General features: G+C 51.4%; 1 protein-coding gene across 2 annotated transcripts in view; it reads right to left on the reverse strand.

The window, feature by feature from the left end:
* Positions 1–25,544, reverse strand: part of ADCY2 (adenylate cyclase 2) — a gene marked incomplete at its 5' end in the record, with an annotated part of 400,073 nt that overhangs the window by 20,453 nt on the left and 354,076 nt on the right. For both annotated transcript variants that reach the window (XM_080803421.1, XM_080803420.1), the window contains 4 exons: positions 8,054–8,161; positions 9,734–9,880; positions 18,398–18,556; positions 23,204–23,288. In XM_080803421.1, coding sequence (XP_080659547.1) covers positions 8,054–8,161; positions 9,734–9,880; positions 18,398–18,556; positions 23,204–23,288 — 499 coding nt within the window. The remainder of the gene's footprint in view (positions 1–8,053; positions 8,162–9,733; positions 9,881–18,397; positions 18,557–23,203; positions 23,289–25,544) is intronic.

The following is a 25,544-nucleotide window of genomic DNA, read 5'->3' on the forward strand; positions in this document are numbered from 1 at the left end:
GAGATGCTGGCAGCTTGGCCTTCTGTGCGGCCGCCCCTCTCCCCACCCAGCCCTCAGTTCCTAAGTCTGCCTCCCATGGGCTCGTTTCTGCCACTCACTTCTTCCTTTATTTTCCCAGGACCAGCGTTTACACTCTGACCGTCAACTGCTTGTCTGAAAGCAGAACATTCCCCCAGATAACTGCCAATACCTTTGGGTCCAGCAACCTTGGGTTCAGCCCCAGGTCCTATAACCAACAGCTGTGTGGCCTTGGCCGAGTCACTTAACTTCTCTGGGCGTCGGTTTCCTCATCTGATGGGACAATGACTGCCTGTCTCCCAGGGTTGTGGGCAGGGCGAAATGAAGTGGTTAAGTGAATTCAGGCTGTATCTCTGGGGCTCAGGATTTATTTCCTTTCTTTTATGATGGTTTAGAGAAGCATGTCGCTCTGCTTGATGAGAAAAGCACCTACGAGGAAAATGTCAGTCAGAAACTGTCTCATGCCCCAGTTTAGAACTTTCTCCCTTTGCACACACTGAGCATCCTACAGAGATGTACGGCTTTGACAATGACCGAGCGTCTGACATCTCCCGCGTCTTTGAGAGTCTCAGTATATTTCGTGAAGAGCAATGGTTTCGTTTCTCTCAGTCTTCAGTTTCCTGTCAGTAGCATGAAAGTGGGAAGACATTTCTCTCTGCTTCCAACACCTCATGGGAGCTGATGTTTGTACAAAAATACACAGCAGAGACCCGAACTATTTTCTCCTTTTCCAGTAAAGGAGACGATGGTTATTGGTTTCGACGGGGGCTTGAGCTACAGTGACACCGCGGAGGAGGTCTCAGAGTGACCCCTCACTCCTTCCCCAGTCAATTTTGCAGAGTCCCTCTGCTATGGACTGAACGTGTCCCCTCAAAATTCCTATGTTGAAGCCCGAGCCCCAGTGTGATGGATTAGGAGGTGGGGCCTCTGGGCGGTGGCTAGGTCCCGTGGCGGGGGGCCCTTATGATGGGATTAGTGCCCTTACACGGAGGGGCTGGGGACAGCTTGCTTCCTCTCCCTGCCTTCCGCCATGTGACACACAGCCAGAAGACAGCCATCAGCAGACCGGCAGGAGGGTCCCCGCCAGAGACGCCTGATCCGCTGCTGCCTTGGTCTTGGCCATACCAGCTTCCAGAACTGTGAGAAATAAATGTTTTCCCCCAGCCTCTGGCCGTTTCTGAGGGCGGCCTGGGCTGGCGGAGATGGCCTCCAGTCCTCCACGGCACCCAGCCCTGAGGTTGGCCGCACACGTGCCATCCCCGGACCGTAAACTCCGGAGGGCGGTTCCAGAGGCGTCGGTCATCAGCAAGTAGCTGTCACCCACCACAGCGGGGAAAGGAAACATCTGCCGGATGTCCCACCAGCTAAATAAAATCTAGACCCACCGAGCCAGAGACGGAGCCATTAACCCGAGTCCGTGAAGGCGGAAGGAAAATGCTTATTACTCATGGCTTTGCTGGCAGCTCAGTGTCCCTACCGCACGGGTGAGCCAGTACAGGAGTCTGCCGGGTGGATCCCCAGGAGCCTGGGATCTGATTTGGGGGACGGGGAGAGCTGAATATCGGAGTAACGTTCGTGCTCGCGGACAGCGGTGGGTGTCTCTACAGGGCGAACACGGCAAGACCCAGATGTGGCAAAAGGCGGTGTTAGTAACCGCCCTCAAGCTACAACCCTGGGTCGGCCGGTGCATTTGTGTGGATACAATAAAAAAATAAATGACTACCTTTACTTTTAAATGTTTTAAAAATCAGGTTAATTTTTACATAAATAAATAATTCAATAGATTAATTTAAAAAACTCTCTTTGCTTGACTCATTTCACTCAGCATCATCTCCTCCAGTCCCGTCCATGTTGATACAAAAGTTGGGGATTCATCCTTTCTGATGGAGGCATCATACTCCATAGTGTATATGGACCACATTTTCCTTTTCCATTCGTCCGTGGAAGAGCATCTTGGTTCTTTCCACAGTTTGGCGACCGTGGCCATTGCTGCTATGAACATTGGGGTACAGATGGCCCTTCTTTTCACTACATCAGTATCTTTGGGGTAAATACCCAGCAGTGCAATTGCAGGGTCCTAGGGAAGCTCTATTTTTAATTTCCTGAGGAATCTCCACACTGTTCTCCAAAGTGGCTGCACCAACTTGCATTCCCACCAACAGTGTAAGAGGGTTCCCCTTTCTCCACATCCTCTCCAACACACGTTGTTTACCGTCTTGTTGATTTTGGTGGTTTTGATTATCCTATGGTTTCACTTACTTGTGGAGCATAAGGAATAACATGGAGGACATGGGGAGATGGAGAGGAGAAGTGAATTGGGGGAAATCAGAGGGGGAGAAGAAGCATGAGAGACTGTGGACTCTGAGAAACAAACTGAGGGTTTTGGAGGGGAGAGGGGTAGGAGGTTGGGTGAGCCTGGTGGTGGGTATTAAGGAGGGCGTGGATTGCATGGAGCACTGGGTGTGGTGCATAAACAATGAATCTTGGGACACTGAAAAATTAAAATGAAGTTAAAAAAATAAAAAAAAAGAATAATTAAAAAGAGAATAAGATGACAAATGCTTTATAAAATGGAAGTCCCCCTCCCATGGCAGAGAGTCAGAGCTTCCAGGCACCCCCTTCTGCTTCTCCCCCTGCGGATTTTTTCTGGTACGACAAATTGTTTCTTTTCAAAGCACTGCCGGCCGCGGGTTTCAATCTACTTGAGACGGTGAATGAGAGCAGGAGGTCTGGCTTACTACAGCAGTAATATAATCAAAGCAGGAATTTGAATGAAAGTTCATTCCTGTATTTTGGGTTCAACTTATCTAAGTTCTTCTTTTTTTTCAAGGTTTTATTTATTTATTTGACAGAGAGAGAAAGAGCACAAGCAGGGGGAGAGGCAGGCACAGGGAGAGGGAGAAACAGGCTCATTGCCGAGCAAGCAGCCCAATGCAGGACTCGATCCCAGGACTTTGGGATCATGACCTGAGCTGAAGGCAGACGTTTAACTGACTGAGCCACCCAGGTGCCCCTCAACTTATCTAAGTTGTTAATAGTATTTGTTTGAAAAAGATCAGAACGATATACACAATGGCTAAGGCCAGAGAAAGCCCGATCGTTGAGTAGGGCGTGCAGGATGGACTCCCTCTGGGATCCAGGCCCTCGAGCCCCTCGGAGGTGGAGCCGTGAGGGCCCAGGATGCAGCGGAGGGAATGAGGCCGCACGGAGCGGTGTGGCGGGTGCGGAGAGGACACCAGGTCTCAGTGAAGCGGCTGCTTCTCTGTCCCAGGCGCTGACTATCGTCATCAGGGATGAGGATCAGGTAGATAAGCTACCAATTGTCAGGAGAATTTGGAAATGATTTTTTTTTTTTTTAAGTGAAATGTCCTTTTTCCGAGAATACTACTCCGTAAGTCAAGAAAAGCGTCCTTGTAACCACAATGTACTCTCAGGGCTTCCGGGGTGAAGGCCGTGGCAGGAGCAAGCAGGAGGCTTTGCAGCTGTGTGGCCTGGAAGCAGATGGGGGGGGGTCCGGCAGTGAAGGGAAGGGAAGGGTCCCCGGCTTCCCGCACAGCTCATGTGTGTCCCAGGCGCGCGTTCGTGGAGGGATGAGCGGGGTTGGAGCGCCGGCCCGTTCTCAGTCTAACACTTCCCTTTCTGACAAGCACCTGCTTCCTTCGAGAACAACAGTCAGTGGTCATGCATTAGGCAACCAACTACTCAGTCACGTTGTCTTCAAGCTTACACAGAGAATGCACTGTTTCATTTAAAAAATACAAACGAAGCAAAACAAAGGCAGACACAAGAGCCGTGCTCTGGCCAGGTGCGGACAGGCGGCGGTGTGTCTGCGCAGGCCCCTGTGCGGCCGCCACGGGGAGCAAACGAGGGGGAACTGAGGAACGCGAGCTAAATTTCACATGGCTTTTATCCAGGTAACTTTGCCTCTTCTTGGATTTAAGAAAAGCACCTTAATCCTTGATCAACCTGATACATTTTGCAAATTGAATGTCTTTTGTTGTCAAACTAAATATTTGGCTCAACAATGAACAGAAAGGGTTTTTTTCTCGGCTTAGAACTAGAAAAACAAGCAGATAGGTTACAGACAGGTTACAAAACGCAGAAGAGAACGTTCATGTCTTAGAAAAATAAAATGTCCACATTGATATGTATCACGTGTGATACGCCCCTCGCCCCAAACGTCACGCACTTTCCTTGCAGAAGACCTGATCTGCAGTTCAAAGTGTTTCTAGGATGACCTTACATCCGAGTTCTAATTAAGCGCCCTGCATAAAAACAGCTCACACCGAGTAAACGGCCCGCATGGACCTGATGGCATACCCTACTGCATGTAGGTCCCAAGCCCTTCTACCCGTTCTGCGGAGGCAGCAATGGGAGCCACGTGCAGAGCAGAGTGCGAGTCACAAGTGCGTCATCACGGCTGTCGGCCGTACCACCTGCTCTGGCCACGCAGTATTCTGCTATGAAACGGGCCTGTTCCCCATTTTACGTAAGGAAACTGGGGGGCAGAAAGCTTCGCTATTGTAGCAAGTCACGAGCGGTCTCACGGGAAAGTCACGCTCTTTCCGCACCACCACGCGGCATATCGACACTTAGGACCGAGTGGGGCCTGGGAAGAAGTCAGGAAGCTGCTCGCGGGGAACCGAGAAGGCCGGTTTAGGGCCGGTGGTGGATGACGGCAGGAGGGATGGGGCCTGCAGGGCAGGGATGGGACGCAAAGGTCAGGCAGGGGGTCGCAGAGACTGAGCCTTTCAGATTGGACCTCGGTGCGCGGCCGTGAACGTGGTGCGGGCGGGGGGCGCAGAGAAGGAGCCGAGGGACCCAGAGCTCCGGAGCAGCGGGTGAGCCCTGCCCGGAGCGGAGGCCCTGCTCTGTCGCCACCTGCTCTCTCTGTGCCCTTGGGCCAGTCACTGCTCTGCTGTGCCTCAGTTTCTCCTCCTCCATCTAGGACATGGGTGGTTGTGGGGGGAATCTGATAGGCTTGTTTAAAGCAGACCCAGGAGGTATATCAGTAAGTTCACAAACGACACGGGGAAAAGCAGAGGGTTTCCATCAGCAGGAGCAGGTCCGTGAAACAGGGAAGGAAGCCAAGTGCCCTCCTGAGCAGGAAGGTGGGCACGTGTGCCACCCCCCAGGGAACAAGCCCAGGTCATCGGTGGGAACAGCGTCCCCTGCTGGGGATCTCGGGGGGGGGGAGGATACGACCTCAGAAGATGAGGGTGTGGGAGACCGGCCGCGGAGACCTGGAAACGCAGGCCTGGCCCCATGTCAGGATGGCGATGATGGGGCTGGCAGGCGCGGACTATGCAGAGGGGATGGACCACGGATCGATTATTAGGGGAGGCCCTTGACAGAGAGGAGGTGTCAGGGTCTGCGAGAGAGGGACCCCAGGCAGCAGGCAGCCCAGTGACGGACCGGAAGCTAAGGAGGGAGGGCTTCTAGGTGGAGGTGACCACCAGCTCGACCAGAGGCCGCAGACAGGACTCCGAGAGTAAGTGTGCAGGGCACACGACCCGACTTGGGTTCTGGAATGTGGAAGTGCTTCCTGGTCTTCAAGAGTGGGATTTACGGTGTCGGGGCTCGTGAGGGTGAGGGAGGAGGGGACGTGCAGAGTGAGGACTCTCGGCCACACAGTGTGCCTGAGGGAAGGGAGAGACCCTGGAGAGCCAGCGTCCGGGGGAGACAGAGCACAGATGATGGGGGATGTGCCCAACCCACATCCCCAGTGCTGAATGGGTTTTCACGTAGCAGCATCTCTGAGAATCTCCACTCTGAGCCTCCGCCAAAGGGGACCTAAGGTCAGTCGGTGACCCAAGGTCTGGAGTGGGTGCAGTCAGGTCACGTACCCTAAAAGGCTCACCAGGGCAGATTGGGCTGCGAGGCCTCAGGAACAGGGCTGGGATGAGGTGACGTGAGTGGGGGACCCCCCCTTAGGCACAGAATTTTCAGGAGGTGCAAAAAGCTCAACAATCAGGATAAACGACATCCTCATGCAATAGTTTGAAAATAAAAATGGATGCAGAAAAATCCAGAATGAACTAAAATATCAAAACCTGAAATAAAGGTAAATATGTGGAATGAATTGTTTCCTGCCAAAATTCCTATTTTGAAGCCTTAAAACCCTCTGCCCAAGATCTCTTTCTCGCTGTCTCTGCCCTGCGAGGACACAGTGAGAAGGGGGCCGTCTACCAGCAGGAAGAAGGAGTTTGCCAGCCCCTGTATCCTGCAGGATCACGACGCTGAGCTTGCAGCCCCCAGAGCCACGAGGCAGGCCATGTCTGCTCGCTGAGCCCCTCCGCCGGTCGCTGAGCCCCTCCGCCGGTGGTGGTCTCGTCCGGCGGCCCTCGCTGACTAAGACAGTAAGTGCCCAACACCTCATAGCCTCAGGCAAGAGGAGAAGGTCCCTTCCTGTAGGTAAGATTTTATGTTACTTTTTAATGCTTAATTTTTCCCATAACATCAAAGGTGCTCAAAAAGCATTAAGTTTGCTTCCATTAAAGCCAGGAAAATAAAATGATCATCAGTTCTGTTTTTGGTATAATTAAGGTAATTCAAAGGAACTTAAGATAATGTCTGGGCCCCTGGGTGGCTCAGTCAGTTCAGCGTCTGCTTTCGGCTCAGATCATGATCCCAGGGTCCTGGGATCGAGCCCTGTGCAGGGCTCCCTGCTCAGCTTCTCCCCCGCCTGCTGCTCTGCCTGCTTGTGCTCTCTCCCTCTCAAATAAATAAATAAAATATTTTAAAAAGTTATACATTTTCATACCTCTATCTTATAATTTTCCAATACTGTAATGTCCTGTCAATAAAAATCTAATTATTAAAAATACACAATACCATGTACGTGGGGCTACACATGTCTCCATTTGCCTCTGACACCAAGATGGCTTGGGAAGGCGTTACTCAGAACCCAAGGTAAGAGTCTTCTAAGGTTTCGCTTATTGCTCATTTATTTTACTTTTTGATATTTTATATTATTTTATATATTACATTACATTACATTATATTATTATATAATATATAAATAAATTATTTTATATTTTATGTTACTTATATTTTATATTATTTTTTATATTTTACTTTTTAAATTTTACTTTTCCTTATTACTAAGGTAACGCCTACCTATTAAAACAATAATAATCTGGAAGCAAACACCCAAGGAGAAGAGCAAACGGAATAAGCTGGGAAACCGTTAGCATCGCCAGTCAGTCAGATGGTTCACGTTCCAGCCTCTGCCCATGAATACTGAGGAAAAGGAGCCGAGGGAGCTCAGTTCAGCATGCTGCTGTTTCTCTGTCCCTCTCTGGCCCCATCCAGTCTGTGGGAGGGGGGTGTGGGGGAGGGAGCAGAGCAGATGGGCTCAGCCCTTCTTTGCTTGGGAGGACTCGGCCTGCCTCCAGCAAGCTGTGCTCTGCTAAGTTCTGTTCCTCTGAGTTGCACCCACCACCTCTGTCTCCTCAGCAAACCTGTCCTGGAGCCATCAGGGAGCCCACTGTCCTAAAAGGGAGGGGGGTCTTGTTTACTGAACCACAAGCTACACAGCATATCTACACACACACACACAGACACACACACACACAGAAACAAAACACAACATAACAGAAAACCCCCTCAAAACTACAGTTAATTGAATGAAGATACTCAATTTTGCCCAAACCACCTTCTCAACCAAATTTCTCAGTGGTCAGCGTGGTTTTGGACCACATCGGTTTTAATGAAAAGACCAGGAGCCATCTTTAATGAGTCATCCTAAAATAAACAGCTCTAATCTTCTATACTTCGTTGTACATTTATCTGGTATCAAGCAGCTGCCAGACAGGTTGTTTTTTCCTACCCCTGCTGACCAGAGAAAGGAATTCTGTGAACAGACCCTGAGAAGCCTCTGGAATCTCTTTTTCTCATTAGGTCTTGATCACTGAGGTTTAGGTTGTACGCACAGTACAGTTTCTGAGTCAGCACATGGCCGTTTGGGCCCCGGGGAGGGTCTATGGGTGGAGCTGAGGCTCTGTGTGCTGCTGGGGGGCCGATATGTCTGTACCTGGGCGTGCTCCTGGCTGGGCACGGCGCTCAGACCCGTCGCTGCCATGTATGTGCTGCCGATGGTCTTGATCTTTTCAACCCCACTGAATTTCGGCTTGGACAGCAGCTGGGAAGCAATGACAAGCATTCGGTGATTTAACGGGGTGCACTTCCTAAAGACAGTCTCAAACTCTAGTTCACGGTTTTGGAAATACAACTTATTTCAACCACTGCTTACTCACACTTTGACCTTGGGCTTGGTTGAGAAAGAACGCTTTATATGCTCCATAAAGACAGTGTCCTTGGACGGAAATGCAGTATAATGGTTTACTTCCAATTAACATGAATTAGCTTTTAAAATCTGCTAGTGAAGAAACTAGGATAAATTACGGTGCATGGCCTCAAATAAATTTCCCAACGCTGGGTTTGAAAGGCTCAGCATAAACATGATTCAGTGGGCGAGGTCTTCCGTGCATGGGGAGGGTGATTTATGACCAATTATAATGCCGAGAACTGGCTTTTTCCCCTGAGCTCTAGATGTAAGGGGAAGAATGATCTAGAATGTCTCCCCTCATTAGCTCTGACCTGAATATTTCTTGTCCGAGTTTCTAATATCAGTTACCGGCTTCCTACTGGCCTCCTCCCCATCCAAGTACATTAGGACTTATGGTAGGTTGGAGAATAGGTAAAAACAGGAGCAGAAGCTGTAGGAAAGAGAAGGGGTAGAGAGAGGAAGGGCAGGAAACTCTGAAAGACGCTGTCTCTGCTCAGGAGGACAATGGGACCAACTGAGGACTGGGAACATCTTGACCCTTTGTTGGCAGTCTGGCTTTTGGGCAAACCAGTGGGAATCTCTACTTGCCATGACTTCACCCTAAGTCTTGAGTCAACCTCATGGTCACAATGGTGGGTACAGAGAAATGTACAGGTCACACAAGACATTTAGAAGCCTGGCCCGAAACCATCATATCACATCAGTAATTTCATCACTGTATCTCAAAGTTCCATGGATCCTGATGAACCTATGTTCATGTATGTCAATTTTGCTATATTCCGCTTGGTATCTGTAAGAATGATGTAGCAACATCCTTTAAACCACAAGCATGTTTGTTCTTACCAGAAAACAAAACACATCATTCTCTGTGTAGGCAGAATACTGGAAATTGAAAAGTGGCACCTATTTCAAATTCTGAAGCATATACTTTGTCCCTTCTAAGATATATTATCCCTCATACAGACTGCTTTTTCAGTAATAAAGCATGTCATCCCTGCACAATTCAAGTTGATATCTGACCTTGGAGTATGCTGAGATAGGTATGTCAATAATCTACTATGATAAATACATTCATTATCTCTCTTTATATCAAGAGATAAGCAAGCATTTTTCTTGGAGCTCAAGCCTTTTGAGAAAATTCATGAGTACCCTGGAAAGACATTTTATTGATATTGATTTTGGTACTTGTACATGGGGATCATACTATCTCACAAAAAAACCCATATTTCTCTCTCCAAAATTAGTCAAGGACCATAAGAGAGCAAAAGGCTTTCATTTTTAGCCAACCACCCAAAATTACACCCAAAGATGTATTTCAAGATATGCCGCAAGACTGGACTAACTTCAACTGCAATGGACACAAGAATGCCACAGTGTGGGACGGGGGCTACCCCTACCCGTCAAGGGTAATTCTCAAGTACATACATCATCAAAGTCGGCGATGATCTCGTTCAGGAGCCGAAGGCATTCCAAGCCCTCCTTATTCACATCTGATTCCGTGTAGAATTCTTTGAAATCCGGAATAGAGGCAAACATGACGCAGACACAGTCATAGGACTGGTGGTATAAGTCCTGCCCAGGAGAAAAGGAGGAGCTGAGCACTAGGAAACCTTTTCAACAAACACACTCTTAAGGCAAGTGTTTCTTTCTGTTAGAACTGGTGAAGAAATCACCCAGTGTCCCACTCCACCTCCCCCACACCAGCCCCGAGCACATTCCAGAGCCGGGCTGTTGGTGCCCGGTGAAGGGTTCTAAGGAGCAGGAGACTGGTTCCGAGTCCTCTGTTTCCACTGTGTATCAGCTCATCAGAGGGAGGAGTCCTTCCGGTAGAATCCCTTCTGCCATCCCCACTCAGACCATGACAAGACATCACAGACTTCTGACTTAGTAATAAGAGGTATCCTTTAAGCAACTGAAGGCAAACAAAATGATCTCCCAAACTACTATATGGGCCTAAAATGACTTGTGATGCCTACCCCCTTTACACTGAGGTCTTGGTGCATTTTATTCTTTAATGTCTCCTGAAAGGAGCAGATGGAACCCGTCAAGGTACGTCTCAGTGACCCCAGAAAGATGCAGTGAAACTCCCCAGCTTCCTTACTCATACAGAATCAAACACCAACACTCTGTATTCAACATAGCCCTTAGTTTTTAAATAGAAAGAGGTTCATAGTTCTTTATCCATAGACGTGAATAAAATTACAATGTCTTGTCAATACAATTTTAAGGTGTTTCCATACTGTTTTCAACATACAGCCTTCAAGTTCAGTGACATTTTCAGAACGGGAGGGTTGTTATGTAGGCACAGGGGCTGATCCTCGGTGAGGAGCTGTCCTCCCACTGGCGCTGGCTCATCAGGGCCCACAGGTGACACGACACTGGCAGGAAGGCCAGGTGCCACGGTGGGCGCAGGGCAGCATGGGAAATGCCCCCTCCACCAGGGACCGTGAGGAGTGTTCTGTTAAACAAGATGACTGACCTCAAAGTGGAGAAAGAATGCAGGTGGCCAGGACTTCCTGTGTGCCTGGCGGAGGGGGGACGGACTCCGCATGGCTGTATGGTGAGCTCTGCTCTCTGCGGCACCCAGGGAGCCCGCGACCTCAACAGCCCTGTAAAGGGCTCTCAGAAGAGCCTCTCAGAGGAACCGTTCTCCCCCCACTGAGGTCTCTTAACAAACGCATCAGGACAACGGCGACCCGTGAAGGTCACAATGACTTCCTGAAAAAGCGAGACTTACGCCGGCGTCTTGTGCTCAGGGCCAGCCGCCCTGGAACGCCTTTGGCTCCTGTCTCATAATCTTCACAAAATACACGGACCACGGAATCAAGGTTTTTCTTTTCTACTCGGCTCTCAACAAGGTTGAGCTGGCTCATTGTGCGGGCTGGTACTTTGTCTGAGTTCTTTTGTGAGCATTCATACCCTGGGAAGGCAATGGGGGCCCATGTGACAGGCGAGCTTAGATTCTAGTGATGCTGATGAAGCCGGGGAGTCAGGGTACTGGGGAGACAGAACCCCCTAGAAGCCTGTTCTAGTTAATAATGCCAGTTTTATCAAAGAAATACGCATTTCACTGGCCTCCCTACTCCTCAGGAAAAGGAGTACATCTGCAAGACAAAGAGTGTTTTCTGTCCCCTGCGTGTTCCCCACTGTCTGCTGACACTGGCCAGAGTGAGAAAGTCTGGGGAAAGATGATGATGACAAGAGGAAGGCCATGGTCAGCACTGACCCAGCACCTGCTGCTTGAACACTCCACAGGCTTAATTAACTTGCCCCTGGCTACAGTCCTACGAGGCTGTGCTATTATTCTCAATGTACAGAAGGGGACACTGAGGTCGAGGGCAGTTACATTACTTGCCCAAGGTCACAGTTACCAAGTCTGATGCACACTTGACCCTTACAGACGCTACACTTTACATGTGAACCCGCATGTCCCGATGACCACAGAGCGTGTGGCTGATTCAGGGGCAGTGTGGGCCTCCCACCACGTGTGGATCATGGGACCTTTTCTCCTTCCCCCGAGGTCTTGAAGGGCAGGCGGAAATGGGAGACAAGGAAACACAACACTGAACGTGGCAGTGTGGGTGAGGGCGCACTTTGACAGCACCGGTTTGGAGTCTGATAAAACAAGATGTATCTGTTGGAGGGAGTCTCGTGTGTTACCTCATTCCGCTGTCCTCAGATAGGAATGCATGGGAGAGTCACCAATGGGTCTCCCCCTGACCCACGGTGTGTATGTTTTGGAAAAGGTCCATGGGTTTTTCTGCTGGGCAGCCTGGATTACGAGCCGCAGGCTGAACGAGGCAATGGACGGTCAGGCGAGTGCGGCGGCACAGCAAGGCTCCCGCTGGCCCCGGAGCCGGCTCAGGCCTGCTCGGACACTTTGCAGGTGGTGAGTGCTGCTGGGGGCTTGGGCTGCAAACCTCCCAGCCACTCTCTCTACAGAGCAGGCACTGGGAACCTTTGGGGAAACACCAAGGATGGGCCTGGGTCTCTGGCCCCGTGGTCCCCAAGTCAAGGCTCAAGGACTCTTCTTGAGAAGCAGGGAAACTTCACCCATGGGAAGCTTCATAAATTCTCTGGCGCCAGTGACATGTGCAGAGCTTAGAACCATACCCTAAACTCATGAGAGGTCCCCTCAGGTCTTTGGGTTGGGCTTGGGGCCAGAGAGGACCACGAGCTGATTGGCGGATGGTCTGTGCTTGTCTCATATTTCCAGAGGATCTGGGCATGGAGGCAGGGCAAGTGGGCAGCCTTTGGGGAGATTCTGGAATTCAGAGTCTAGAATGGGTGAGTCTGGTTGGGCACACGGCTGCCAAGAGGCATCACCGAGCTTTGGAGTTAGAAATGAGCTTAGGTGTCATTTCAACCCTCGCTCCCATAGAACTACTCTGCCAACAAGCTCAAGTAATTAAGACATAAGAACAGAACAACTGCGTCTCTGTGCCCACTGCCCCTTGCAGTTTGCTGAGTGAGTGACACCTGTTCTCCTCCTACCCAAGCCAACCCTGGTCGAAGACTTGGGACAATCACTCTTGGGTGATTCAATTCCCCCTGTCAATAATTAAAGTGCCCAGCCCAACGAGAGGTCAAAACTCAGAACCTGGCTGCATGTGAGGCTCTCCTTCAGCAGCATGAGCCTGCTGCAGCGGGGGGAGCCTGGGGGGCAAGGGGCCCAACGGGCTTCTACACTCTCTCTTACATGTGTCGGCTTCGACCCTCCCCAACATGCTTAGCCAGGCCTTGCAGACCTCCAGGGGCACAGGCCAGGGAGAGAAGGACGTGTCTGATGGAGTGGGAAAGCAGTCCATTGACTCACGCTCCGGGGCACTCGCGCCTGGCAGACGTTGCCGTGGGTCATTTGAGGACTCCCCGTCGCTTCCTCCACCACTCAGCATCCCGCCCGAGGTTCCCTTGCTGTGGACGATACACTCCCTCCTGCTTGGGACTACTCTCTGCCCCAGGCTCTCCTGCTCTCACAGCTTCTCTGCTGGGGCCTGTTCACCCCTCCAGGTGGCTCTGCAGAACAGCATCTCAGAGAACCCTTGGCCAACTGTCCTTCTCTTGCTCTGGCCCCGAGCAACGTTCAGCCCCCTTTGCCCTCTCAAGCCCTGACAGTTACGTCCCCACCCGCAGTCCCAGCGCTCTCGGCCCAGACACTTTGATCAGTCCCTGCCCTCTGCATTTTCCACTTGTCTGGGGCCTGCCTGCCACCTGTGTCCCCCAGAGGTAGGTGGTTTCCCAGGATACCATCAGTGGCCCCAGCATAGGGTACACATGGCAGGATCTGGCCCACGCACAAGGCTCGAGGTGAAGGGAGGATCCCCGGGGGGCCGACCTCTCACTACATCCTGTCCAGCAGCCCTCCTCCAGCCTCCGGACCATTCGGATGCTTCCTGCGAGGGAAGGGCTGAGAATCCTGCAACCAGTGTTCAGGAAGGGCATTTGTAAATGAGCAAAGGGTTCAGTGCCCTCTCTGGAACATGGGAGCTCCTGCTTGTGGGTCACAGGCAGAAACTCACGTTAGCATCCGGCCAGTGTGTGCGCGTGTGCATGCGTGCCCGCTCACTCACATCCTCCCCCGGGGGGCCGGCTGCATGCTGGGCTTCATGCCACGTGTTCGGACCCACAGATGAGCAACACAAGCCCTGCCCTAAGGAGCCCAGGGTCTCACTGGAGAGCGCGCGCCGGTAGAGAGAACATGAGAACAAAGCCTGATTGGGGCTGCGTAGGCCCAGGCGTGGACGTGTCTGCTTGGAAGCCTAGAAAACGTTCAGAACTGACACTAGCACTCAGCTTCCGAACTCCCACATCAGCGCTCTCTCCTCCTGATTCATTTCGTGGCCAGGAGGACCTCCCATCCTCCACCTCCCCCCGCTCCCAGTTGACCTACGTACTAACCATGTAGCGCCTGGGTCCCCAACTGTCACCTAACGCCCGAATTTATTCTGGGGTGTCAAGTAATTAGACAGCACAAAGGCCCCTCTAGTGAGCCGGGTGGCATTCTAGCCTGACTTTACAAGGAACATGGTCAGGGGGTCTGGCTGGACGGGGTGGCGGTGTGGGCCCATGGCTGGGAAGGACGGTGCTGCCTGTGCACCTGGTGAGTCCCCGCAGGGACATCTGGGTCCTGTTCTGATCAGGCCTCTGCTCTCCCGCAACGAGGCTGCCTGGTTCAGAACTGCAAGCCTCCTTACCACCTGAAGACTTGGCAAAGGGTCCAGTCGGTGACAAAACATAGTCTTTTCAATGAGAGATGAAAGCTAGCTTTGATGTCCGCTCAAGAGGCCTTTCGCAACATTCCTGCAACACAAGGGCAGTTCAAGGGCTCGGGGCCCGGCACACAGGGCTCTCTCCCTGAGCCTGGATGGCCTATTGCCCAGACCTGGCCAAGACCCTGGGCAGCCGAGGGAGGCGTGCAGAAGCGCTAAGCAAAACAAATACCCCGCGGGAAGGAAGAGGTGCCTGCAGACACAGGCCGTCTTCTGCCCACATGCGGGGAGCACAGGCGGAGGGAACAGGTTTTCATCGAAATCAAAACTTTCGGGCATTGTTATTGTGATTAAACCATTCTCGACTTCTGAAGGGAAATTCATTTCCTCTGAACATCCATCTGGTGGGCTGCAGAATCAGAAAGAGCTGGAAGGCTCTTTGCTAACGTGGGTCCTGGCCAAGGTCATATGTCACGTTCCCAAGGAATGTTCCAGAAAACCAAGCCTTGGTACTTAATGCTTATAGTGAACTGGAAGGCATGCTCTTGTCTCCCTCCCCACCACCCCCGCCCCCACAGCTATAAAAGTAAAGCCCTGGGTCTCTGCGTTCAGCAGGCGTGGGAGCTCCGCCCACCCCCCAGAGGAGGAGCTGCGGGAATCAGAATGGAGGGCAAACAGATTACATCGGGGTTTGCTCTCCACCCTCCTCGGGCCATGTAATCGCTGGGGAAGAAGACGTCCTTGAAACTATTAGTAAATTCCAGTGGGCAGTGATTCTTAAGTTTTGCATAAATCTGGGGTATTTACTTACAAGATAACTAAAATCGAGTGTGGACGGCATGCCAGGCACCACTCCAAGAGCTTTGCATGAATTACTGCTTTGAAAATCAGTCCTGGACTCTGAGAGGAAGGAGGCCTGGGTCCCACAGCTCGGAAGTGCCAGGGCTGGGACCAGACCTGTGCTCTCAGCCACGAAGCAGGGCCCAGCCCGAGGAGGAAAGCTGGCACGGGGGGCAGGCGGGCCAGGCATCTCTTCCCTTCGAGCAGCCTTGCTTTTGGGTGCAGGGCTCTCCCACGGTCCCTGTTGGTGGCTCTCTGCCATGCCTGGTCTAGAATCTGGTGGAAAAGATCCGTCTCCGGGGACCGCACCATTCCACAACAGCCGGACCTCCCCCTCAGGAAGCCTTAGGGAGAGCGAGCGCTCACACCGGGGGCACCTACTCGGCCCTGACACCTGAGGGCCTTGACGGGCTCCGAGCCGTCAAACCGCACACACGCCATCATCCATCATCGCTTGGCTGCCCAAGGCCAAGCAACAGCAGCCTGGCCGGCCTGGGGCTCCGAGGCCAGGATTCCCCATCGCTGGGGTGGGGAATGGTTTCTTCTGTCCTGGGACAGTCACGCGAGGACAAAAGGTCTGATGGGGACAGGAGACGGCGGGCAGCCAACCTGTCAGGAAGTCAGAAGGACGAGGCAGGAGTTTGCTATGGTTTATGCCCTCAAATGAGTCTCCTTAGAGTAACCTCGTTAGGAGTCCTGGGGGGAAAAAACCTGAAAAACATGATTCCCACCCCCCCAACTGAGACTCCCGGTGGGGTGCTCAGGACTGTTGGGGGGGGGGTAGCGATTCTCTCTCTTGTTCTCCTGCACAGGGAGCTCTGTTTTGCATTCAGGATGTTCCCCAGGAGGCTCATCACCGGGAGAATCTGCTGCACCGAGCGTTTGGTCTTCGGCAGCCGCAGAGCACAAGCCGTCCTGGCCGCTGCGCTGCCTTTGAGCAGACGTGGGCGGACACTCCTGACCTGCGGGGCCCGACGGGGATCCCTGGAAGTTTTCAATCCTCTAGACTCAACAGTGGCAGCTTGGGTAGCCGCCCCCCTCCCCCCTCCGCCATTTAACCTAACTGACAAAACCTAGCGGTGCGGTACGGAAGTCACAACCGAGGACAGTCGTGTGTCGTCTGTCCCCCGACAGAGCCCCTGCCGCCCACAGCCGCGCAGCATGACGCCAGCGTGTCAGGGACCGTCTCGCTGGCCCGAAGCTCCCAGCGTAAGATTCCGCGAGTGTCGCTCTACTGTTCTGAGCAAACCGGGCAGCTAGGGCAAACACAGCAATGACGTGCGGGGATCGCGGCACCCGGAGCGAAAACCAAAGACCCCTGCCATGGGTCTGCAGCTCCGGGGCCTGGAGCAGCCCATGGCAGTGAGTCTGGAAGGTTCCAAAATGGAGCGCCTGTCTCCTTCCCAACAGGGTGGCCTGGGTCCAGACTCTGGCTCCTGCCGGTGGGGACCAGCCATCCTCGGGAGCCACCGGCGAGCTGGGGATTCCTTGGGGCCCAAGACAGGCTCCAAGTACACACAGGAGTGAAGGGGCCATGTATGAGGCCCCCCAAGGAACCCACTTTCCTTATCTGATAAAGACGGAAACACGGCATAGGCCTGATGTCGTGACACGATTCCTACTTCGTCCCTGAAGAGTTCCTGAAATGCCCACGCGGAGAGGTACCTCCTGAGCCAGAATATTCTCACTCTCTCCCTCCCCATCTCCATCCCCCAGCCAGTTCTAGAACTTTCTTTTCAGTTTCGGAAGCCACTTCCTCTTTCTGGACTCACACATTCATGCCAGTCTGCTTGCACACAGGAGGATGCTGTCCCCTCCAGGCGATGGGGCCGCCTCTGTCTCATCCATCTGTGTCCAGGCCCAGCACCAGCCTGGCCACAGGGCAGGGGTGACATTCAGCACATGCTGAATTTATGAGCTGAACTGCGAGCGAGGCAGACAGACAAACATGCTCTCTGTTGCTACTGAAAGCAGGTGGCTCCTTCTTAACAGAAGCAGGGATGTCATTATCTGCCAGCAGCAGGCCGGCAGGTGCCGGATGACCGACCGCCTGCAGAGAGCAGCGGGAGAAACGGACGAGTGAGCGGTCCACAGTCAGAGAAACCTGCGGTGGGACCCTGACGGGCTCACCATGGCTGGCAGGCTTCCAGGAGGACGATGGTGATGACCTTCAGCACCTACTCACCGCCGGGTGCTTTCTACCCAACAACTTTAAACACGCTCCGGGGAACTACTGCTCCGAGCCTTCTTACTTGACACTGCTTTGTACCCAGCATCCTGGAGGCATAGCCTCTCCATGAGCAAGTTCCCGCATCTTCGGGCTCCCAGATCCCTCACCTGCTCCTGATCCCAACTGAGAACCTCCCCCACACACGGACCGCACCTCACCTGTGGACCCCCCACGGCGCCAAACGCAAGTCTTCGCACACAGTGGTGCTCAAACATGGGTTTGCCCCCATCCATCCACCCGCTGACTCTTGTAGTCAGGAACGTGAAAGAGATGTCGTGACATCTGATTTCATCAGCCATTTTGACGTGACGACGACACCCTGGTCTTTCCAATTCTAGTTAAGGATCCCTCCCCTCAGACGCTCCCAGAAATCACCACTTCTACCCACTCGAGGGAGCAGACCCAAGTCTTGGACCTGCTCTTGTGCAGACAGCGCCTCAATTCTATGCGCGGTCTTTGAAATTCTAAGGCTCTCTAGTGGCTGAGAGCCATGGGATGCCTGCTAGAATTGTGCCGGTTAGGGAGGCGGCCCTCACACCACAGAGAGGCCACTTTGTGACTTGCCGGGAACCCCAGAGCCTCCCGCCGCACCCCGAGAAAAACCAGGAATAATGAATCCACGTTCGGAGGTGAGTCTAACTCACTAGTCCCTGCTGGTGTCCCTATAAACCCATCAGCATCGTCTCAAAACGGACCCGTTGAGGCCACTAGCGGACATCTGCAGCACGCAGGTGTCCGAAGGGCCACCGGCCTCCAGGTCCCGGCCAAGCGGCTCGCCCTGCCCCAGCCCACCGCCCCGTGGCGCCCCACCTCGTTCTTCAGGCTCCGGGCCAGGAAATGCTCCGCCACGTGCGCGGGCAGCACGTTCTCCAGCAGCACGCGGTTCAGGTTCTCCATGGTTTCTATCTCCTCCCGCTCTTTTTTGAACTTGTTCTTCCATAAGAAGTCTAACCTACAGTAATATTCACTCTGTTACAAGAGGACACAGAGGTAAAGAAACGATAGGGCATCTCGTCCTGCCAGAGAGCGGAGGTTTTAAAGAGAAAACAAAAAGAATGAAACAAAACTGAAAAAAGAACCCCCCGAACAGAACGGTCTCCCTCCCTACAAAGCCCGCGGCTGCCCCCACGTGTGTCCCCGCCAACCCCTCACCTGCACTGGCAAAACAGCAAGTTTGGGAAAGAACCAGCCTTGGGGACAGGATGGGACGGGGGTAGGGGGTGGGCGGTGATGTCAGTGACGTGGGAGGCTTCTTGCAAAGTTATGTTAATAAAAAGATGGCTCGCACTATCTTTGGAGAAGAGGCATAATGGGATATAAACAATGAATGAATGAAAAATGGGAAATACATTAGCCGAGAGAGCGCGCTGTGGGATAATGTGCATTTATGAACTAAGGGCGCTCCTTTGTGGCAGTTTGCCCTGACTCCTTGAAAATCAGTTCTCCCCACCACAAAATTCCGAGATTAAGTATTCACTGAAAACTCCGTCTTTCTTCATTTAGAATGGCATTGTGCTGAGAGAATGACGTTGTATTCACACAAAAGTTCGTTTGGGGATCATTTAATTCAGATGATGCCTGCTAGTAAAAACGTATGTGTTCCTGCTTTATCATGTAAAAAAAATTTAATTTTTTTAAAACTGTTATTATTAACATAGAGCTAGAGAGGCCTGCTTCCTGAGAAAGGGTTTCCTTGATTTTGGCATCGTGTTACGTCTGCTATGATGTAAATAATTTTATATGGTGAAACAGCCCTAAAAGAATCTTCCTGTGAGACCAGAGCCTAATGGGGTGCATTCCAGCCAAACAGTAACTTCCTGACCAAAAAAAAAAAAAAAATGCAAAGAAGAAATCAATGCTGGGGGTCTGTTTTATTGGTTTGATTAATTCTGTTAGTGTAGTACAAACCACACACACACACAGCCTCCCATGCACAGATGGCAACTAAAAAAATTCACATTTGGAAACCTGAAAGAACAATGATCATTCATCATTTAGGTTTGATTCAAACCACGTATGATATGCTCAAAAATTATTCCTCCTCCTCTGGTGTGGAATTTATTTTTACTTCGTAGAGGCTTTTTTTTTTTTTTTAAGACTGCAAATGAGGTATTTTTAATGTTTGTTTATATTAAATTTTTACATTAATGCCAAATCTTCCACATTCCGCACTTACAGAAATCCTGCCCTGTGCTTCCTGGAAAAAGCCTGTTGCTTGGAGAATAGATTATTTGTCTGGGTTTTGGGGGATGACCCAGTGGTGTGGCTGGTTCTAAACTGAGATGACTTGCAATCCCTGATGGTGGCATCGAGAAGACCCAGATGCACACTTGGGATCAGACAAAGTGACCCGGGGAGGAACCCACCAGGAGTGGGCAGGGCAGGCAGCAGGCCCAGTGCAGGGGACCATGTGGGGTTTCCAGGAGCCTTACTAAGGGGTGGCTCAGGCCTCTCCAGTGACCGAGACTGCATCACGGGCAGCATCTGGCAAGTCTCTTATGAAAGGAATAGAGACACTTTGGGACCAGTTTCCCTGGACTGAAAGCAACATTCTGGCAGGTGCTTACCTCCCGCCTCCCCAGGGCATCTGCTAGAGGACCCGGTCCTTGAAGGACAAGCCCATTAGAAACTCACGGAGAAGCCCCAGTGGGGGACAGACGTTTCTGTCCCCAACCATTGAACAGATTCAACGGTGTCCCCCAGAAAGACAGTTCCCAGTCCTCGTCTCCAGTATCTGGGACTGTGACCTTCTCTGGAAACAGACTCTGAAGGTGTAATTAAGGAGATCACACGGGATGGAGGGTGGGCTCACGGTGCAATGGCTGTGTCCTTACACGAGAAAGGAGAGAGGCTCTGACGCAGATACCCGGGGCAGGTCAGATGGAGGGTGCAGTGGGGGGGCCACGGGAAGCCACTGCCTCCAAGACGCTGTATGTCCCTTCAACTAAAACGGCAGTCCTGCCTTGTGATCCCATGTCCCCACATCCTCCACCACCTCCCAGAGTCTGGGGCTACTTGACAGTTCCCAGGGCCCAGATACCATGCAGAGAGTGGAGTTTGCTCTTCATGTGTGCTGGCAAAGACGAGAGGACAGGAAGAGCCTAGAAGCAGCCCGGACTGTTTCTGGGAGCCTCGCTGCCGTCTCTCCCACCGGACACAGCCTCAAGGGCGGTTCTCGCTTTGTCTAGTTCTGAACACAAGCCGAGCAACTAGAGGGGTTTACATCTTTCTATGTGGACAGAAGAGGTGGTCCCGGGCGGGGTGGGGGGGGCGGCAGGCGGCATGTGATTCCACACCTTCCTGGGCTCTGAGGCCTTGCACGTGGGGACCTCAGCCTAACTGAGGCCACCAGACTGCCACCTGCCCAGATCTAAATCTTGTAGGAGCCCACGTGAAATGCAGACCCTCAAGGTAGTGTGTGATCATTTAAACTCAGGAGCAAAACAGAGAATCTTCGTTTCTCAAAAGAGGCCCCTGAATTCAGGTGGACATTTTTACGGCAGACTGTATTTCAATACAGAGAGTAGAACCCCAGCTCTTTTCCAGGAGGTGTGTTATGGTTTTATTAAGGTGTCTCAGATACCCAGAGCAATATTTAGCATGCTAATTTGCTCAGAAAACAAAAACATCACCATCATTTCAAAAAAGATGGTCACGGGGCAGGGGAGTCATGAGGAAAAATGACAACGAAAATAAGTTGTAAAATGTCCACACTGTTGTTCTAAACACACACACACACACACACACACACACACACACACACACCCCACCTGGGAAATTAGTGGCCTGAGTCCATACCCATTTATGAAACTTAAAAGCCTTATTTTAAATATCGGACATTTGTGACCTACTTGTGTTTTCAGAAGGGCATGCAGAGCACTAGACGACAAAAACTTGGACGTTCCTGTGAGCCCAGAAGACCTGGGACCACCATCCTGGCTCACCCTGGCACATCCCGATGCCAGCTGTCAGAGAATGATCATTAACACCATCGTCCCTGGAGGGAGCAGGGACTTTTCAGGCCTCTGAGTGTCTATATGATCTCTTGTCAACATTAGTGACGTAACAAGAAAAGACTCCCTGTAAGACGGGGGTCAGAGCTATTGTGTTAAATTATGCCCCACCATGATCTTGAACCCTTTGGGTTGTTTCTCTCACGCCAGAGAGTAACGGATCTTGGGCAGCCACTAGAGGCAGCAACACGGCCACAAGCATAGAGGTACTGGGCACTTGTCATCGCAGTGACCAATAAAAGAGCGGGGAGAATTGGGTTTGATTTCTAGGTCCTTAAAAAGTACTGTTGTGAAGCAACCTTGGGTGATCACTCTGGGAGGGGAAAATGAAGGACCAAACGTCCCTGGGATGAAATGGAGAAGCAGGAGACCCCGCAGAGGGGCCGCCCTGTTTCCGGAGGAGTGACCACACAGGTGATGTTCTGCATGGAAGCGCATTCCTTTCCCATCGTTCACTTCTAATAGGGTTTCCGGAGAGTGGACATGCCTTTTCTCCAAGAGTGAGAGCAGAAAGCAGGTCAAGAGTGGAGAAAGCCAGGTCTCGGGAGAATCGATGAACCAGGAAAAAAGCGCAGGCATGGTTTAGTGGGTCACCCGAAACGTGCAGAGGGTCAAGACTACAAGCACATGCCAGGGATGGAGGCAGGGTGGGCTGGGAAGGGGACGGGCTGTTCTAGAACTCTGCAGCAGGACCCCAGCTCAGCTCCAGGGAGACTGGAGCTCCCAGGAAGGCACGAGGGGAGGCGACAGTGTTTCCAGGCTGCTGCACTGGTAGCCACCGATCCGGCCTCTGCTCTCACTGTGCGATTATTAACTTCCTACTGTTTAGCCGGGTGGGGACATCTATATAATTTAAGTGGCTTTGCATCTTAGTTGGTTATTTCTATATAAATCGCTTTTCTGTGTCACACCATCCATCCAAGAATTCCAAGCAAACTCTGGTGAAGGCAGAGTGCATGGCATGCAATGAATCCTTGTTCTCTGGGCAATCGTCCTCGTGTGCAGCGAGAGCAAGAACACTGTCCTTGAAAACCCGGCACCCACGGCCTCTCCTTGGAGACTAGAAGCAGGGTGGGAGCCCAAGGAGCGACGGTTCCCATCACAGCACAGATGACGATTTTTGAACAGAGGGCTATAATTTAGGAGTGATTGCAAGTGATGGCAAAGGTACTCATATCCCTTTCTAAGAAAAAGAAACAGGCCACCCTTTCTGAAATGCAAACAAAACCCCAGTGTAGGGGGTATTTTTCCAAAGAGCATCAGCTACTGAGAGAACATTCTTGTCAGCTTACAGAACCCACCACGTTCTTTTGAGATGTAGCGGGAAATGGGCTCACATCTCTACCGTTCGCAAAATTTGCCTCTTGTGGAAGAAATGAGAGACATTTTCCATTTCCCTACGCACATCCACTCACGTTTCTCCTAAGTGATACAATTATTCTGATGTGTTTGCATGAAAGTAGCTACAAAGCACATCAGCGAAGTATTATCGTGATTATCACGGGCGGACTCTGTTTTTAGACCCGAAGCCGAGTCCACGTGCAAACCAAGTATTACTGACACAGCACTTGAGAGGAAGTTACGTGAACAAGCGATGTCTTACCTGTCTGCCCAGAACGAGCAGTGTGACGAAGAATATAAAGAGAGACACTGAGCCCATGGTCTTCAGGTCTTTCCAAATGCCTGGTCTATTAGAGAACAAACAGACAGACAGACAGACAGAAGCAATACAAAACAACATACATACAGGACTTAGAATTTGTATATCAACAACTTGAGAACCTCCAGTGCACGTTGTTCTACGCCAGCCGAACACACACCTTTCAGATACACCCTCAGGCCCAGATCGCACCCAAACCAAACAAAATGGTCCCTATTTTGGGAGCTTACTAACAGAAGATTCTTTCAAATTAACAGACTCCTTACTTCATCTCCAAGCTCTAACAAATAGAAAAGAAAAGAACAGAGGCATATGAATAGTATTTTCTTTATCCTCCTGCATCAATATGGGTAATTTGACATAAAATTTCTTCAACCATTAAAGTGATCACTCTCAGAAAGAGACAGTATGCTAGAAATTAACAATCATGTCAGGTAAAAAAAAAATGGAGTAGGGAACTTAATTCCTACCAGCTACTGTCCCCTATGAATTATGTAGTTTCCCATAACTTTTTTGGCAGGAAGTTCTCAGACCCTCTTCCCTGTGATTTTGTGACACAAAGGCGAGACGCAGAGGGGAACTCTCGGTCCGCCGCCCCGTTTCCCCTGGGGCCCAGGTAGACCTCAGTCATTCATCCCTGCCCGTGTCCTCACCACAACCCTGCAGGCCATGGTCACCCCCATACCCGGAGCCGGCATGCACGGCGGGCACGAGAGGCCCAGACATTCCTTCCCGTGTTATTCCGGGTGTCTCTGTGGGAGTGTTTTCTGGTTGAGATTCACACTTGAATCAGTAAACGGAGTCAACAGATTGTCCTCTGTAATGCAGGTCAGCCTCGCCCCATTAGCTGACGGCTTTTGCGGAAGAGAAGGCTGATCGCGCCCCAGTACGAGAGCGCTCTCTCCTGCCTGCCTGCCTCTGAACTCAACCCTGGCTGCTCCTGGCTCTGCACCACCTTCGGGCCTTCCGTCTCCAACGGGGCCATTCATGACTCAGATTTCGGATTTGCCAGCCTCCACGATCGTGTGAGCCAATTCCTTATGATAAACCTCTTGATTGGTATTATATTTATATACGCTATGTATATCCTATTGGTTCTGTCTCTCTGGAGTACCCTGACTAATACAGCATGGAAGGAGACATCTCCTGCCATCCCCGGGGAGACCCACGCAGCTGACAAATGACAGATCTCCCACATACAATAGTGAATAAGACTTGAAAAAGAAATTATGTAATAAGACTTGAAAAAGGAATTATGATTATGTATGGACATATGTCACGTACGCAGCATAGATCATGTGTAATTAAATTGAAGAAATACCAGGTAATTACTTTCTGCTTGTGAGCTGCACCTCCTTTGAGATTTTCCTGTTTCTCTACTGAGGGTTCAAGGGCTGATGACGTAAGAGTCCATGAGGCAGTGACAAGGCTCAGGTGGGCTTTGGTGTAGGATAACCCATGGAGGAACTGAGGCTCCTCTCCTCTATCAATCTCTGGGACCTGGGTTAACCTCTCCAAACCTCACCCTTGTCATCAGCCAAAGGGGGTCACGGTGCCTGTCTTATCGTCTGTTCGGGTCACTACATCCACTGCTGATAAACCCAGCACAGGGCCTGACACAGGGGAGGCACTTGTGAGTTTCAGTACTAGCTGCAGAGTGACTAGGGAGGGGACAGAGCTGGAGAGGTACAGAAGAGGATAAGAAAATGTAGGTCGGTGAATTATCAGTAACAGAGTGAAAGATCCAAGGGCACAGGGAACTTGGAGGCAGAATGGCCAGTCTTGGTGCTGGAAGGGCTTAGGGCCTCAGAGAACTCTCCAGAAAGGCTGAGCCTGCATCCGGGGCTCTTTCCTCTCCACTAAACCAGCTGGGCAGCAAGCATGTGAGCTCCCCAGCTAAAAGGAGGTCACTGGTTCCTGAGCACGAAGTAAGCTGAGAGCTGCCACTTTCCTGCTTGCCCAGAACTGATTCTAAGAAATGAAGTTGTCCCTTTCTGAGCCTGTGACAGCTCTAATAGCAAAACTGAAGGGACGGAGGGGAGCAGATGTTTATAAATAATGCTGGCTACAATGAACTTTAAACCCCTCTTTTCCCCTATATTTATTATACTGATGCCATCCTGCCTGAGGAAAGTGGTACAACACAGCCAATGTTCTCAGATGTGCGGGCAGAGTTTGACATTTTCATGTTGCTTCATGAACCTTCTGTACGTTTGTAATTCCAGGGGTCTGAGGAAGCAGCTATAACAACCCCTTCCACCCCCGCCCGTTATCCTTGAACTAA

Source organism: Martes martes (genome assembly GCF_963455335.1).
Source record: "Martes martes genome assembly, chromosome: 5".
NCBI classification, from domain to species: Eukaryota; Metazoa; Chordata; class Mammalia; order Carnivora; family Mustelidae; genus Martes; species Martes martes.